The sequence below is a fragment of the Echinops telfairi genome, unplaced genomic scaffold (genome assembly GCF_000313985.2).
Source record: "Echinops telfairi isolate 266 unplaced genomic scaffold, ASM31398v2 ScPeMD7_17;HRSCAF=63, whole genome shotgun sequence".
Lineage (NCBI taxonomy): Eukaryota > Metazoa > Chordata > Mammalia > Afrosoricida > Tenrecidae > Echinops > Echinops telfairi.
In genome coordinates this window covers 4,949,508-4,961,630 of record NW_022103914.1, presented here as the reverse complement: position 1 = coordinate 4,961,630, position 12,123 = coordinate 4,949,508, and the positions used below count along the sequence as shown (strand labels likewise).

The 12,123-nt window shown below is 53.8% G+C and overlaps 1 protein-coding gene across 1 annotated transcript in view; it reads right to left on the bottom strand.

The window, feature by feature from the left end:
• Nucleotides 1-1,847: 1,847 nt before the first annotated feature.
• Nucleotides 1,848-12,123, bottom strand: part of RUBCN (rubicon autophagy regulator) — a 43,638-nt gene continuing 33,362 nt past the window's right edge. Inside the window, exons 12-20 of the mRNA XM_045287604.1 lie at nucleotides 11,488-11,548; nucleotides 10,642-10,774; nucleotides 8,750-8,895; nucleotides 7,936-8,000; nucleotides 7,283-7,521; nucleotides 6,498-6,559; nucleotides 5,920-6,073; nucleotides 4,677-4,770; nucleotides 1,848-4,536 (exon numbers count right to left, since the gene is read on the bottom strand). Of these exons, the coding sequence (XP_045143539.1) occupies nucleotides 4,358-4,536; nucleotides 4,677-4,770; nucleotides 5,920-6,073; nucleotides 6,498-6,559; nucleotides 7,283-7,521; nucleotides 7,936-8,000; nucleotides 8,750-8,895; nucleotides 10,642-10,774; nucleotides 11,488-11,548 (1,133 nt within the window). The 3' untranslated portion in view covers nucleotides 1,848-4,357. The remainder of the gene's footprint in view (nucleotides 4,537-4,676; nucleotides 4,771-5,919; nucleotides 6,074-6,497; nucleotides 6,560-7,282; nucleotides 7,522-7,935; nucleotides 8,001-8,749; nucleotides 8,896-10,641; nucleotides 10,775-11,487; nucleotides 11,549-12,123) is intronic.

The following is a 12,123-nucleotide window of genomic DNA, read 5'->3' as shown; positions in this document are numbered from 1 at the left end:
CACCACACTCTCCCCACTTCCTCCTGGGTTCCCCGTTTCCTGTTCTGATCGTGCATCTGAGATGAGATTTGGGGCAGATGCTGTCCTTTGGTCTTGTAGGATTGGTTGTTCTGAAACGCCCATTATCATGCATTCACTCGAGAGGCCTGTTGCTTGGTGGAAAGGTGATCCCTGGGGCTGGGGGGTCAGTCCCAGGGTTGAAGGGTGTCTAAGGCCATCGTCTCTGTCAGACTATCAATCTAGTTGTTTATGATTGTGAACGTTGTGCCACAGTTTACCCCTATCCCGCCCTATGGTGACTCCGATCAGAGGGGCCAATAGAGGCAGGCAGGCAGGCAGCACCTGGCTCTTCTGGTCTCAGGCTAGTGAAGGCTGGTCTTTCGTTGTTTCCTTGTATCTTTTTCTTCACTCTTTTTGGCTCTGGATGGGGAGAAACCAATAAATAGTTGCATCGTAGAATGCTGCTTGCAAGCTTTTAAGATTCCAGTTGCTACTCACCAAAGTAGGATGTAGGTAGAACAGGTTCCGGCCAGACCATGCTGTGTCAATTGACCTAAAAGTCCCCCTGAAACGAGGGTCTTCAGTCCCAAGCCCAATGATTCACTCACCTTTGCCCCCTGTATGCTCTGCTATTTACATGGATCTATCTGCAGCACAAAGACTTTCCTCTGCCAAACATACCTATCTCTATACACACCAGGGGGTGTACTCCGTTTGCCATCCACTTGCAAACAATTAGCGTCATGTTATTGCAGGGTGCTGTATGCAGGAGTACTTACCTGTTCCACTCCTTTACTCTTGTGTGCCTCCCAGCATAAGCCTTTGTCTTGGTCACATTATTAGTACACATTGTGCCTTTCCCTTCACCCAAGTGAATACATGTTTCCTCTCTAGTTGGTGATTTTTCCTCCCTCCCATCTCTGGTAACCTCCAAAGAATGTTTCTTTCTATGCATCCATGTTTTCTTGACTTTTTCTACTAGTGGTCTCAGACAATCTCCATTCTAAATGACTGACTTCTTCCACTCAGCATAAAATATCCTCCAGGCGCATCCATGTTCTGAAACATCTCTGGGTCACTATTTTCAGTTACTGCTGTAGGGGGAAATACATTAATGTTGGTAACGTATTTAGCATTGGTGGGAGATGACAACAGATATCCCAGAGGGTCTGCGTGTTCAGTAAGTTGCAGGAAGGAGTGTCAGAGCAACCGGCTAGGCAGATGTGCACAAGTGAGGCATCTGAGACCAATCCAATGTGGGGGAGGCGGGTTGACCTCTCTTTAAGCAACGGCTCGCCCCAAGAGGCCACGTAAGGGGCACCTTCAGTGTTTGGGGAAAAATGTTGTAAGGTAGCAATGAGTCAGTCCCAGCCCAAGGCGACCCTGTGCACAACAGAGGGCACCACTGCCTGGTCCTGCACCATCCTCAACTGTCCCCAGGCCCCAGCTCACTGTGGCAGCCACTGTGCCACCCTGGAGGCACCCTCTTGAGGGCCTTCCTCGCTTTTCCGCCGCCCCTGCACGTTACCAAGCGCCATGTCCCTCTCCTGGGACTGCTGTCTCCTGACACGTCCCAAAGTACATACTCTGGGCAAGACTAGGTGTCGCGTAGTCTAATTTTGTCATCTTACCCATGAAGAAACAGATGCCCAGAGAGATGACCTGATTCACTCAAGGTCGTATATTAAGTCAGGGACAAAGCACTCCGACCCCTTTGTCCCGACTCTTTAAAATCCAGTTCCCTTGACATCCCAGCGCAGCGCCCCTCTGCATTCCCAGACACGCCTGCTTTACAGCAGAGGCTCCAGCGTTCGCTGACCGACACGGAGGGCACACACCAGGCAGGATTTCATTTCCTTAGTTTATTTAAGGGGGCAAGAACTACTACTGTCAGGCTGTGTCAGAACAACAGTGAACAGAAATGCGGTTCGGAAAACGAGTTACACGCACATAGGGCATCTCTCGAGATGCTTGCTCCTTCTCTGTTAATTACACAAAAGCTCGCTCGCCTTGGCAGAGAAAGACAGTAACGGCCTCATTTAAGTGGGAAATACTGGCCTCCCACTCTTCTGCTGTCTTGAGTCTTGTCTCCACCATGGAAGCAGATTGTTCTTGCCCTTTATCTCCAGAGAACACATCCTCCCTCCTATTCCATTCAGAAGGAACTCTCTTCAGTGCATTCAGAAGCTTCTCCCCACAAAGCAGGGCATGTTCAGATACTGGTAAATTGCAAAGTGCTTTCAAGACAGTCCATCTTTTGCCCTCCCCCCGCCCACCCCCAAGCCTCAAATAAATAAATAAATGGGTGTTTGGGCAGTGATGACGGCATGGTGCCAGGGTCACTAAAGCAGGGAGGCAGTCAGGTCGGAGGGGCTGGGGCTGGGAAGGTAGTTAAAAGCAGCGCAGAACAGGGAACTTGTACGACTGCTGGGCCCTGTCTGCTGCAGGTGCTGGGCAGCGCTTTCCATCCGTGGATCTCAGGCTAACATGGAAGAGGCAGGGCAGCCAGCGCTCCACCGGTGTAGTGACTTAGAGCCGGCGTTGGCCTTTCAAGCCCAACTGGAGGAAGCGCTCACTGTTTTGTACAAGCCTGATCCCTCCGGTGAAACTGGAGCATTGTGGGGTCATGCCCAACCCAAAGCTCCTTGAAGGGCAAGGGGGCTTCGAGTCAGCCCTCCCAAGCCTGGGCTGGGCAGAAAGGCCTTTGTTTTTGCAGCCTCAACACAGGCGAAAGGAGAGGAGCCTTGGGGCCTCCCGGCCTGCCGTGGCCTTCAGGCTCCCAGCTGAGACAGAGGAACCCGGCTTGACATGCTCCCTGTGGCTTCTCGCTCCAGCTCACAGCTCAGTGCCCGGCTCCTAACTTGTGACATGCCCTGGCTCTCTAGCTCGGTCATTCCTCAGCTTCCACCAGCCACGTGCAGCTTTCCTTCAGCCTCATGGGGAAGCGCACACACCGGGGTCATACTATCAAGTAACTGTAGGAAGACAAGTACACGGGCAGAATCCAGTCCCAGAACAAAAATACTATAGTTCACAGAGCTGCCAGTCCTCAGAGCGGCGGCCCGGACTGGCGCTCAACGCTAAAGCCACGAAAGACCACCACAGACATTGACAAGGTCCCAGCCACAAAATCTCTCCAGCAAAATACATTTAAAACAAGAGGAGGGTTAAAATTAGTGATCTGAAAAGGATGACTGAATAGCTATGATGAGTACCAAGGTCAGAGAAAGAGTTAAGTGCATAATTGGCCTAGAGGCTCTCGTTAGCACAAGAACACGGGGACCTTCGCACTCGCATCCACAAATTGTCCAAAGTTCTCTCACAACACTAAGCAGGAAGCTTTCCCCCCCAATTGTGACACAAGAAACCATAAGGCAAAAGACCCACCACCAGGGCGGCTCCCAGCTCTGCTGCAGGAAGCCCAGAGAGAATGGGGTCTGACCCTTCTTTTGACTAGGAGCCACGCCTACCATCTAAGGGAGGGCACGGGAGTAAGGGGCTCGCTGACCCTAGGCGAGGCATGGGGTTTCTGTCCTCAACTTAGCACGCCATTGAAGCCCTGCCTGAGCATAAAAGAGCAAACCTGCAAAGAGCCAGGTTGGTGACGCGAGACCTCATACCAACAGCTCTGCTGATGGATGTTCTTTAAACAGAGCTGGAGCCTCGCCTGTGCCCACGGTTAAGGCCACAGAGGGCCCTGACCACAGCATCAGATCTGTTCTTGGCGCGGTGGCACCTCAGTCCTGACGGCCTCTTTGAGGCCCCACCTGAGGGTTCCAGGCAGGACTAATGCTGTTATTGTGGCCCCCAAAGACAGGAGGGGGCCAGGCAGAACACCTGCCCGGTAATCCTGCCCTCTGTCATTTCTCCTCAGGGCACAGTCTGACCGCAGGCCAATATTGGGAAGAGAAACGTTCCATCCCCCATTTCAGCAGCGAAGTAGTGAGTTATTGGAGAGGCAGGCTCAGAAACTCCCACGTGAAGAGGAAGTCAAACTGGAAATGACACTGGTGATTGGCTGGGCCTAGGTCAGGTCCAGGTGGAGGAGGTCGGGAAGGTCTAGAGATTTGGGCCTAGCTGGCCTTTCCTGACGGAGGCACTAGACGCTTCATATAGGGACCTAGCAGCACTGATGCGAAAACCTGGTGCTGAGCAAGTATCTGTCGCTAACAGACTGGACCCCGCCATCCAAAACAAGGCCAGACGGGAGGATGCCACAAGGACGTCAGACAAGTTATTTAAAAAAATAATATATATATAAAAAAAAATCCCCACGTGGGCAAAGTCCTTAAAGGGGTGGCTCAGTTCCGCATTGTGTGTTGCCGCTAGTCCCGTGATGGAGAGCACAGCTCTTTCTTCAGGTGGTCTCCAGGACGGTGGCTTCGAGGGCCAGGGCTTCGGTGGGCTCCTCCTCGTAGTCGGACAGGTAGGACTCCAGGCTCTGCTTGGCCAACAACTCCCGCCGGGCTTGAAGGCGTTCACACCGGGGGCAGCTTCCAGACTTGAAGCAAGCTTTATGGTAGCATGCTTTACACTCTAGTTGGGTTAGGAAGGGGGGGGGGGAAGAAGGAGTAAGAAAACCATTTGTATTATCCACAGTCATTCGCACCCCAGCAAGCGGAGGAGGGGCTGAGAGGAAACGAGTCCGCTCGGGGTGGCTCGGCTCGCTCACTCACCTTCACAGGTCCGACACTTCTGGAGCTGAAAAGGAAAGATCACATCGGCCGCATTCTGACAGAACTCACAGATGAAGCCCTTGGCCTGGCAGAGCTGGGGAGGAAAGAGGCAGCCAATGAGGAGCTGGACCTAGCACAAAAGGGCAGGCCCAGCGAAGAACGTAACGACAGAACGAGTGGGCTCTCGGGTTCCACTGAGAAGAGGGTAGGGAAGGGTAGGGACGAGGCCTGGGCCGGGCAGTATGACCTGGAGCTTTTCAAGGCTCAAGAAACCCACCGGTACCACCCGAGTGGTGAGAGGACCCGGGGGGCCAGGAGGGTGTCCGGAGGGGTCCTGGAGGCAGCATCCAGTGTGGGAAATGACTGCTCTGAACGAGAGACCACGGCCAATGACGCTAACTCCATGGAGAGGAAGTGAAGACGGAATGTGAAGGGGAGCATGCTCCCCTGCCTTGGGTCAGGTGACAGGGCGATTGTTTAGATTTCCAGGCCAAGCAGGGCTGTCTCCCTATGGCCCCTGGCAAGCCCTGGCTCTGGGACTGCCACAGGAATCCCTTCTAAGGGAACAGGTTCTGAAGGAAGGATTTCTGGCAGGTGGAGTATATTAAGAACCATATTACCTCATATCGTTAAAGCTTGAAAATGCTTTCCTAATAAAAAAATCAATAAAATAAAATGCTTTCCTATAAGTTACTTCATCAATCCTCAAAAACACCGAGAGGAAAGAACAGTAGATCTTTATTTTAGAGGGTGTGGGGGATGAGGTTTACCTCAGAGAGGGCAAAATATTTCATTTAGTCAATGACTGAAAATGATAAAAAGCCAAGACCCAGGTCCTCTCCCAATTTTAGTCCAGGGTTTCTGCTGCCACAACATGACAACACCTTCGAGAAGAATCTGTCAGTTCAGCCCTGAGCTACCCAGGGGCAACGCCAGGACCACTTCCTCCTCTAAAGCCAGATCTCCAGATCAGAGCTCCCCAGAGTGGTTGCCGAACCAGATACCTGCACCTGACCCTGGCCTGTGGGCCACAGCGCAAATGTGTCTAACGGCCACGGGCGTGCTGAGCGATTTGTTCTGAAAAGGGGCGGCGGACTACAGAAGTGTGAGCAGCCTGCTCCAGCTCTGGGTGATGCCACAGTTAGGCCGCTGGGACGCAGCATCCTGTTCCGTTTCTCACACAGTTGCTGATAGGCCAGGCCAACTTCCTGAAACCAGACGATGGCAAGAACCCCGGTCTCACCATGCACCGCTCCACGTGGGCGGCCCCTGCCCTGAGGAGCTCAGCAAGCCGGGGGCCCAGCTCCCCCTTCCTGGTGGCGGTCAGGTCATTCAAGGAGTACAGGTGCAGATCCTCCGTCAGGTGGCCTGGAACTGTGTCAAAGGAATCCAGCAGCCTGCAGAGAATGGACAGGGCGTGAGGCCCGGCAGTGTGGAAGGTGCCCATTAGGGAGGAGCGAGGCAGACGCCGCAGAGACGGCGGGCAACATTAGGGGGCCATCAGGGAGCCTTAGGGTAGCCTGGGCATTGCTGGCCACAGCAGTCCTCTCCCTGCTGGGGGACTGCATGGCAGAAGTGACTTTTACAACCTCCTGCAGCATGACCCAGGCCAGCTTAGGAAGAGCGCAGGCCTGCCTGGGATAAAATAACCAGTCCAGCCACTGCTGCATCTTCTCATTTACTGTGTTTACGTTGTCTTCAAGATCCACCCCCACCCCCACCCCCTTTTTCATATCCCAAAGGCCAACTACAACTACAGGGCATGTCCCCTCTAGAGAAATTCACTCTGCCGGAAGCGTCTAGCCTCCACAGAGGACTCACTCTTCGGCCAGACGGCATGTCTTGAACATGTTCTTCATATGATACAGCTGGACTCGCAGCAGCTGAAGAGAAAGACATTGCAAAGGGGAGGGGGGGCAGGGTACGAGAGAGGAGAAGAGGGGGGGAAATATGTTGGGAAGAGTCCCTCTGGATGGCAAAAATAGTCAAATGCTAGACTACTAACCTCAAGGTTTGTAGTTCAAGCCAACCCAAAGGTACCTTGGCAGCACCGCTGGCTATGTTTCTGGACAGTCACAGCCTCGACAGCCCGATGGGGCAGCGGGAATCGACTCAACAGACCTCAGGGGCTAGAAGCCCTGGACGCGGCAGCCAGAGCTGCCCTGTCCTCGACGCCCGAGTCAACAACTTGCTCTAAAGCGATCCCCAGGCCGGGAAGGCCCCTCTGTTAGGCCACACAGATTGGTGGGCTCGCCAGCCTGCCCAGATCACACCCACAGCTGGGAGCAGCTAAGAAGAGAACTCCAGGACTCTAACTCCCTACCTTGTTCCCCAATCAAGTGTTCTCAGCGAAGGGAAGGGCGCGACCCTGCGTAGCCATAGGCTCTCACTGCCTACAGCTTCAGAGGGGCCTTTGCCAGGGTTGAGACTCACTAGCTAGACCTCTGGGAAAGGGGCAAGATTTAGAGCGGATGTGATGGACGGACGGTGCCAACGCTGACCCCGGGACAGAGTGGTGTCATGCACTTGGGAAAGCTGGAATGAAGAGAGGGAGGGGCGGGAAGGGGAAAACTCCCTGATGCTGGCTTGTCATGCACGGGTCTTACCCGGACGTGGTTGAGCAGCTTCACCTTCCTATAGAGGGCACTGTTGATGTCCTGCACATTGAACAGGGGGTCATTCCAGATCTTGATGAGCAGGTCCTTGGAGAAATTGCTGACATAGTACTTGCTGAAGTCCCACTTCCGCAGAACTCGACTGGGGATGACCATCTGGGCATTCTCGTGGCAGCACTGGCAGAAGTACTTGCCCAGGTACTCACAGTACCGCAGCCGCTTGATGTAATCTGCAAAAACAGGAGGGCCAAGGCCAGAAGCCACCTCAGCAGCTACATGCTAGTGAGGAAGCTCTGCCGTGCCCCTTGACGGTACAAGAAGCGATGGCCAGGGCGTTCCACCCACCTCTGTGCTCACTGAAGTGGACAGAACCCCACAGTAGGGCCGGTGGGTCCTGCATCTGCCAGAGTTGGCAAAACCCAGTCTCTAAGACGCTGGCCACAACTACCCAACAGTCTCCAAGAGCCAATCCTGGTGACCCGCTCCCAGAAGTCATGTCCCTCTGGTACCACTGTCCTCCCCCACTCCCCTCCCCCAGGTCTGCGCTATTACTCCTCTTACCACCACTCTGAACAACACACACACCCCTTGCCCAAGTGTGGGCCAGGGCAACTCCCTGGGTGGCAGTCTGGGCAGATACCTACCGGGCTCTGTCCGGATGCCACACCCTGCACAACGGTAATTCTGTTTGGCCACGGCCACTTTCCTCCTGAGAAGAGAGAGGAAGGAGAGGGGTTGGCAGATCTCAGAGGCAGGAGGCGAGAATGCAAACAATGGCTCTTCTTAAAAACGAAAAGGGGTAGGTCACTGAATCTTTTAGGGTTCAATCATCTGAGTCCCCTGGGGGGATCTGCACGGAGGATACACAGTTGGTACTAGGTCTGGAATGGGGCTCCCCGGTGTAAAGCATTCTTGCTGCACACGTATCACCGGGAGGGATGAGGCTACGTGAACTGGGCAGAGAGACAGGGCAGTTTGGTGGTGGTTGCCAGGGATGGGAGGGGCGGGACAGGGCAGCATCGTTGTCTCTGTCGGTTAGTAGCGATACGTGATTGGTGTCATTGGCTTGACTGAACTGTGCACATGAAAAAGGCTGAATTGGTCAAGGCATTCTTTGTGTCTTTACAACAGTGTGCTGTGTGTGGCTTAGTGGAAGGATGGGAAAGTGAGGGCAATGGAGAGAAGCGCATTCAGCATCCACAGAGAAGAGAATAAAACAAAGCGGCAAGCTCCGAGAACTCCTGGGAGGCCGGCATCGGCTGAGAAGGCCAGTTTGTGAGGAGCTTGTTCTGGGCTGCTCCAGGAGAAGTGAGAGTCAGACGTGAGGACAGGATACAGCATCTTCCCCTCGGCCGCTCAAGAGAAACGGGGTCCAGTCGGAGGGACAGACAAGAGAAGGCAGCCTTGGCGCTCGAAAGTGGGTAGGTCCACTTTCCAAAGGGCGGTCGCTGGACTCACGTTGGAGCAGGATGAACATTAAAAATGATCTGAGGCCGGGGTGGGGCCCACTCCAGGTTCCCACGCACACGGATCCGCAGCTTGTAGATGTCGGCGTGCTGCCCGTCGTCTGGTGAGATGGGCAGCGAGTCGGGGAAGGGCAGGAGCTGCAAGAGAAAGCATGGGCTGACCTACTGTGGGCAGCCTGAGCACAACTCACACTTGACCTTCTGGTCGGGGCAGAAGAACAGTCCACGAAAGGCATTTCAGAAAGACCAAAGAAACCACAAGATACTGTTGCTGTTGTCGACTCACAGCGACCCCATGTGTAACTGTCACTCTAGTGAGCCCACTGTGGCAGCCACGGCGGCAAGCGTCTCCTCCAGGCTCTTCCTCTTTTGCACTGATCCCCTCGTTACTGAGGATGACGTCCTTCCCTAGCGACTGGTCTCTCCTAATAACATGTCCAAAGTTAGGATGGCTCTAGAGCAGGCCAAGTGTAGATGCAAGGGCCATTCCAGGGCAGGGACACCCACTGCTGATACTGTCCCTATTCCCGCCCCTCGGACGCCTGGTATGTTGTGAGGAACAGAGGGATTTCTCTTAAGTTGTCTCCCCAAAATATATGCCAGACTTAGCTTGAGAATAATTGTTCAGTAGGCAGCAAAAGTAGGTCAGAAGTTATTCTCCCTAACAGCAGCCATCTAGAGCGGCCAGACTGCATAGTCTGACTCACCCCAAATAGGGCCCATTCCTTTCTGTTATTGTTCCCTTGAAGCAGTGCCCATAGGCAAGCCCGGGACCACTCTAAGATGACTAAGTTTAGGTTACTATCTTGCCACACAAGGCCCCCTATTCCCTCCTCTTACTATTGCACATTCACCCCTAGGTCATCCCCCTCCTATTGCTTGTATTGCCTATGTTACAACCCCTCTCTATGAAGTAGGTTGCTATCTGCTATCAGGGGGCTTGCATGCCTCCCAGGATAGTTATTGCCTGCTTTATTGTATGAGACACCAGAATGATCAAACCTGTTCAAGGATGAATTGTATTGCCCCTCTCTGTGATGCATGATGCTGTGATGTATCCCCCTAAAGTAATATGATGCGTGGTTAGCAATAAATAAGGAGAGCTGCTTCCCAAGAGGGGGGTTCCCAGGAGGTGGCTGGCCGAGGGTGGCTAGCAGAGGGCGGCTGAGCAAGGAGGGCTGCTCCCATGAGGGCGGTGGACGAGAGGGCAGCTCCCGCGAGGGAGGCGGCTCCTGCTCTGGCAGCCGGGTTCCCCCCATGAGGACCACCAAGCGGGGCGGAGGTGAGCAATGTTACCATGTAACATGCCTGACTGTATTATTGTATTATCTCTCATGCTCTCGATGACTTTAATATAATATTTATATATCTCAACCGTACAATTGTGCATTACTGAACCCAGAAGTAGTATTACTGAATCCGAGTAGTAGTAATATTAGTAGCAGCGGGTGGGGGCTGGCACCCCACTCCCCTGCGCCATTTTTTAAAAATTTAATACTACAGTATGTGAGGAGGCATCTTCCCGCTGTAAAGACTCCGCCAAAGACTCCGCCGCAGAGAAAGGCAGCATCGGAACAGCTCTCCTGTCTCTTTTGTGTGCGTCTCGAAGGTACTTGCACCTCACAAGTTATGCCTCTGGGTCTAGTGAGCAAGTCCTGGGAGAGAAGGGCGGCGAAGGAGGCCTCGTCTCCTCTTCTGACACCTGCCTGGAAAACCAGGCAAGCTCTCATTCATTCAACAGACTGACAACGAGCGTTTTCTAGGAGGAAGGAGGAAACACATGGGCTCGTGCCGCATGGGGGACTGAGAAGAACCAGGTCGGAAAAGCTCAGGGCCTCCTAGTGCTGGGCAGTGGGCGGGAAAGCCAGGCTGAAGAGCCTGTACCTTTTGAGGCGCATCGTGCTCTGGGACCAGCCACTCCAGTTCCGAGGCGGCAGGGAGCTGCATCCCCTCGAACTGCTTCAGGAGCCCCATGGCCACGGCCTCCGCAGACGTGGAGTGCAGGAAGCAGTGGGAGCTGGAAAGGAGAGAATCCGGAGGGCTGAGCACCGGGAAGGGCAGGAAGATGGCAGCCCCGCCCAGGATCTGACTCCGCACGCAGGACCATCTGGACCGATGGAGCCCTCGCCGCACCCCCAGCGCTTCGCTGTCCCTCATCAACTTCAGCCGCTGGCGGGGGGTGCGCCGCGTCGGTTCTGGCTCCTCGCGACCCTGTGCACCAGCCTCACAAGCGTTGTGTCTGAGCTCATCATCTTCATAGACAAGTGATAAGGGGACGCAATGACAGGTCTTACTGCGCTAAGCGCTTGGCTTAGCTTCGTGACCATGTGAGGGCACTGCTAGTTCAGGAGTCTTGGGGTGCTGCCTCTCTCTACAAAGCACCGTGAGTGAAACCGGTCTGTGAGCTGCAGGGAGGGCATTCCTCTTGGTTCCCCTAACCGGGTTCAATCTGATCCCATGATCCTAGTTATGATCAGGCCCCTTCTCTGGAGACCTGGTCTCGGGGGACTCAGGTACGATCAGGAGACAGCAGCGCAGGAACACTACATGCTGCAAGCTTTGCCTCCAGAGCACACCCGGTTTGTGTCAAAAATCGTCTGTCCCCTCCTTCTCGGTGTCCAACGCTGACCTGGCCTCTGCATACACGTGGAAGGCGCTGCCCCTGGCCTCTCCCACCCAGAGGGAGGGCTATTTCCTCAAACATCACAGGGCTTTATAAAAAGTACTTACAAGGACTGGGTGGAAACGAAGGGCCTGCCGTTGGAGGGTGTGCTCCGTTTGATGTCAGCATCTAAATAGAAAGCAGCCGTAAGAGGAGCAGGGGTGGAAAGGGCCAACGGAAACCATTTCAAGGCATAGCCAGCTAAGCACTAGGAGCAGCAGCTCGCACTGCATTCTCTGCAGGACAAGAAGCAGTCTAAGTGGAGAGAGACCTCTGAGTGAGGCTCTAACACACTTTAAAAGTGGCTCTATTCAAGTCCTCACCAGGCGGCATTAGTGGCATTATGCACAGCAGTGAGAGAGTCAAAGTGGTTATGAACTCAGGTGAAAACACAAACTCAGCTTTGGTGTACAACAGTGAACGAGGAAAGAAGCATCCTACGAGACAGGGGACACACTCCCTCTCTACCAAGTAGAAACACAGGCGTGCTTGTCAATGACGCCGATCTCTCTCATCCTCTAAATCTCCAGCTCTCTTGCATGACAAGGTCACAGAAGCAAGAATTCTTTTAGGTCAGAAAGACAGAACTTGGCTCATAAAGGTTACTTGCTAAAAGGATGTGGAATGAGAACTTCGCTTCTAACATCTAATACTGTGGCCACTATCCCTGAATAGTAGTATTCTGTACCCTTAAGGGAACTTCA